We start from the raw sequence: 5,042 nt of genomic DNA, 5'->3' as shown, positions 1-5,042 counted from the left end.
TATTAATGTAACCACTGTATCAATACTAATAGTAAGCAATAGAATTGTAACTCAATATTACTTGAAGTTATATAATTGTGAAGTAATATTGCTAATAATAGTGGTGGTTTTATTAGCCAATTAAGGTATTAGATTTTTTTTTTAAAAGATGTGCTGCCTAATCAATAACCATTATAATCACCCGAATCAGTTACATCTCAAGCCTCCAAACTAATAGGGGAGAGGTGAACTTCAGGAGAAACAAGTACATTAGCAAGAGAGGAGACAAACTGATCTCTTCTTTTAAGAAGGCTTTGTCAGCAATTTTAAAAATTATTGTTTGCCTAGTGCTTTTGATGCTCTTGATACTAATTCATGGATAAGAAGATACGGTTACTATTTTCACAATCTTAGAAAGTTCTCTTTCTTAAGTAGCTGGAGACTTCCCTAGTATCGACACTAGAGTGAAATGGGAGGGTGGAAGTGGAGGAATGCGGGTTGATAACCCAATGCCTAATTTTTATATCTTCTTAAAGGCAGTTGCTTGATAGAGACTGGATAGTGTGAAATCCTGCTTAAAAAATAATAAGTAAATAAAAAATCCCAGGTTGTTACTGGACAGCCAGTTTAAAAAAAAAACCAAAAACTGGTGCTGATGGGGAAGATGATAGAGAATTGCTTATTGCCCGTGATGCTTCTTGATACCTGTCAATCTAGAAATATTGTAAATGATTCATGTTTAACTGCTCCTATCTTTACGGAAAGGAAAAAGCTATCAAGCCAACCTTCCATCATTTCAGGTGTTAGCATTCTAGTCAGCTATTTTGTAGCATTGCCTAATGCTGACAGATAGTCCTTAAAACAGTTCAGAAATAGCTGCATACTAAGAGCATTGATCTTTATGTATTTTTATGGCATTTCACTATGATCCATAAAGTAGTTACAAAAAGCAGGATATATCAGGGCATGGGATCTTTATTGCCTCTTCCCCTGTCCTCTGACCAATGGCAGTGGCTCTGAGGAGAAGCATCTCCAACATACGTGAGGTCATGCACACTTCAAGGCCACTCATATGTACCCCAGCCATACGAGCTTCCCTAAATTCTGGCTATTATAGAGAGAAATTAATTTCTCTGAATAATAACCTGTTCTAGAGTTCAAATTTTTTACCTTTCTAGGAAGAAATAATAAGAATGCACCCTTCACGAGAGGTACTGCCAGTCTGTGAAGAACAGAAGGTATGTAATCATGAACTGGCTATGACCGTGTTCCTGAGCTCTGCCTTAAGAGAAGCTACTTCAAGCTCAGGTTACTCTATAACCACCTGGAGCTGGTAGCGGCTCCTGCGTACACCAGCTGACCAGGACATGGCCTGCAGCCATCACATTCATTCACAGAGGTCACTAAACGGCATTGGAAATAACAACCTTCAGTAGCAGCTCAAACAGTGTACTTGCAGCGATGACAGAGCCTCTCTCCGAGGGTTTCTCCCGAGCCATGCGAGGCAGTTTTAAGATTGTGTGTGTTCTAGTTGAATGGTCAGGAGTCACAACACTCGGGTACAGTTTGGCATGGCAAAGTAATAAGATACAGCTATTGCTTATGAAGCAGCATTAATGCATTCTGGACAGTACAGAATCAGTAGAAAACATAGACCCCATTCAAGTTGCTTTTAAGCTAACTCTGTTTCAGATGAAATAGTTCAGATGTGTAACAAACTGGCAGAAAGTGCTAGCAGTGAATATATGGTAAAAGAAACTCTAAAGAAACCTATTCCATGAATACTCAATGTTGCTCACATGTCCCCACCAATACTACAGTCAAGAGCTCAGAAAGCAGTAATCTGGAAAACCTGATGTTACTGTGTTGGTCAACCAGTAAATATCAATGTAGTGCTTTGGTATCATTGCAGATAGTTACCCAGCTTCTGTGAGCATGCCATACTGCAATGAATCTGGCTGGGTTAGGCCCACCTCTCTCTGCCCCCCAAGTTGGGCTTATTAAACTAGAGCACAGCAGACATGCAATTTCTGTAGGTAACATCAAGAGTTACCTACATTTGACTTTCCTCATTTCACAACCCACACTCCTACCCCTAAAAATACACATGCTTCACCCACAGAACCATTACCTCACAGCCTTTTATTTCCTTTTCTTTTTGGCTGAATCTTCTAACCTATTTAAAAAAAAAAAAAATTCCCCAGCACGCTATTATCTCCGGTTATAGCACCAGGAAGGTGTGCTGGGGCCAAATCGGGCACGATGGAATTTGCCATGGGGAAACCCGCTGATGACAGTGGAACCCGCCCGCGTGTGAATTCCCATGGCTCCTGCCACCCCTTTATAAGCAGTTGGAGGTGCGGCAAGGCTGGCAGGACAAGTGGGCAGCAGCCGAGCACTCACTGGAGCACAGAAATGGCTGGCTTCAGCAGCAAGAGCTTGGTCCTGGTTTCCCTGTTGGGGCTCCTGGCGCTGCTCCTGTGCAGCACCTCCGAAGGTGAGTGGGCTCGGGCGTTCGGCCCCAGGAAGAGGTTCTTGGCGCCGCTCCGCAGCGTGCCAGCCACGCCGGGGTGTGCATGCTCGCAGCTGGCAGCAGGACGAGGGTGAGGTGGAAATGAATTGTTTCAGCAACGTATGCTGCCTAATCCTCCTTTTCTGCGGACGGGGAGCTGGATAGTCAGGGGGCTGAGCAGGGAGTACCCTAGGCAGTGTGGTCCAAATGGGTTTTATTTACTTTGTTGTTTTCCTTCATTCCAGCACAAAGCAACCAGGATTGCTGCTTGTCTTACACTAAAGTGCGTCTGCCTCGGTGGGCCCTAAAGGGTTACACTGAACAGCTCTCCAGTGAAGTCTGCGATATCCATGCAATCATGTAAGTTACTTTCAGAAGATCTTCTGTTTTTTCTGGCATGTATTAACCTTAGGATGACCATTCAGGCAGAAACAATGATTTGAACATTATAAGCATGATTTTTTTCTCACTTTTTCAAAACGTTAAATTAATCGAATAGATTGTATATAATACCTGTAAACAAAATACACAACCTCTAGTTGACAGGGACTACTAACTGACAGGACAGCTGCACAATGTAAATAATAAATCTGACTGTTTAGGAATCAGCTGTGCAAAGACAGATGTGCTTTGTCTCCAGCTGACAGCCACTCTAGCCAACACAGGGTGTTCCCTTGCTAAAACCTGTTAACAGACACATAAGCAACAATAGTTTTCTTAATTCACAGAGATCAGAATTTTTTTTCCACAAGGTTTTAGCCCTCCTAAATGATGATCTGTCACCTTAGCTTGACAGAAACTATTCTCCTTAGTCTCACAAATTATTTCTGGCCTCCAGCAAAGTTCTTTGTTTCAATAGTTCCAATAAATTGAACACAACTTTATGGTGCAAAAAATGATCCCTGAGACTGAAGCAGCTATTACATTTATTTCACTAGGTGTTTCTTTTTGTTCATATAGCATTGGAGGGGTTGTGGAGCATCCCATATCTAACTGGCATTCACAAAAGCAGTTGCTATAGTTTATTACATAGAGTAACTATGATGCATGTTTCTGACCAAATGAATTCCACAGTATTTACTAGCAGTGATTTCTAATGATTTACTGATCTCTTTATTGTTATTTCTTTTCCAGTTTCCACACCTACGGTGGGCTGAATGCCTGTGTAAATCCTAAGGATGGCTGGGTGAAGAAGCATCTTCTTTTCCTGAGGTAGGAATCTAAAAATCTAAATACCACTAGGCTGATGAAAAGAGAGTGTGTATGAAAGCCCATTTCTTACATCTCCTGAACGCCACTTCTGATGGCAATGCTGAACACATTTGTCTTTGTCAGACGTGGCTACTGTCTCCTGTCAGACATGGGTACTCCTTTTCAGAGTCTTCTTGGGGACAGTTGTGTCACATGTCCCTTTTTCTACCTGAGCTATTCTCTCAGGAGGTGCTATATCTTGGAGAGAGAAACCTATAATTGACCTGGGGCTGAGGTCATTACTTATGTGTGTTCTCTCATTCTTTTAACAGCCATAAGCTCAAGAAGATGTCAATGTGATACGGTTTCCAGCAGGGAACTAAACACAGACGTGGCTGAAGAACCACTAGGTTCAACCTGTCGGTTGAGATCGTCGTCTTGTACACTGTTGTGTGCTTACTCACCACTATCTCTGGCTTCTTTGGAACCATTGAACTTCTTGAGTTGATTCATATTGCATCACTGTTTTGCTTGAATTAAGCATTTGGTTAAAGTTTCTTTTTTTACTAATATGTGTATGTTACTAATATGACATAAGAGTGCTGTTTAGTAAGGATTACCTTAAGCTGTTGTAGAGTATGAGTTTTATTAAGTTTATTGCATATTATTTTTGTTTTGTTCAGCATGTGTAAAGTGGGTTATTTATTCTGTTTATTTTGTTACTTCTTTGGCACTGCCTTGTGCCAAAATGTTTCCTTTTAACTGTAGTTAGCATTATAATACTTCCTGAACTATTGTTAAACAAAGTCTGCTTGTGGAAAAAATGGAAAACGGAGTTTAAAAAAAATAAATGTTAAAATCTGCACTCTCTGTGTGATATGTTTATTTTTTCATTTGAAAAAGGTGACTTTCCCTTGAAATGAATTCCTTTGCTTATGAGCCTCCAGCTGAAACAATTATCCAAGTGTATTCACACCTGTTAAAGCCACCTTCCACCTCGCTCACTTTGTTTGCCCTATAGGTAGCTATGACCTCCATAGGGTATAATTCCTCCCTCTCCCCCAGAGAGCTGCTACCTACAAAGCTTTTGCTTAATATGAAGACCAGTTCTTAGCTCAATTTCATCTTAATCAGACTTGAGAGAATTTCTCTTACCAGTCTGTCTATTTGTTCAGGAGAAACCTTACACATATTGTTACAGGGCAAGCTTCTGGCTCGTCCACTGAGAAGGATTATGATTATGGTAACACAGCCTGCTCTCAACTTAAAGGGCTATCTCTAGAGGAGAAATTTGCAGTGCTTTCCTTCCCCTTTATGCGTTTCCTACAGTATCCTATGACTTCTAGCATAATGAGGTTTT

General features: G+C 41.0%; 1 protein-coding gene across 1 annotated transcript; it reads left to right on the top strand.

Annotated features, from left to right (window-relative positions):
• The first annotated feature begins 2,249 nt into the window (after positions 1–2,249).
• CCL20 (C-C motif chemokine ligand 20) lies at positions 2,250–4,547 on the top strand. The gene is made up of 4 exons (XM_009469266.2): positions 2,250–2,476; positions 2,737–2,851; positions 3,626–3,703; positions 4,015–4,547. The coding sequence occupies exons 1-4, from the start codon at positions 2,254–2,256 to the stop codon at positions 4,040–4,042; spliced, it is 444 nt and encodes a 147-aa protein (XP_009467541.2). The 5' UTR covers positions 2,250–2,253; the 3' UTR covers positions 4,043–4,547.
• The last annotated feature ends 495 nt before the right edge of the window (positions 4,548–5,042 follow it).

Source organism: Nipponia nippon, unplaced genomic scaffold (assembly GCF_047370975.1).
Source record: "Nipponia nippon isolate SJK-2023a ecotype South Korea unplaced genomic scaffold, ASM4737097v1 scaffold_7, whole genome shotgun sequence".
NCBI lineage: Eukaryota > Metazoa > Chordata > Aves > Pelecaniformes > Threskiornithidae > Nipponia > Nipponia nippon.
This window is presented reverse-complemented; position numbering and strand designations above follow the sequence as displayed.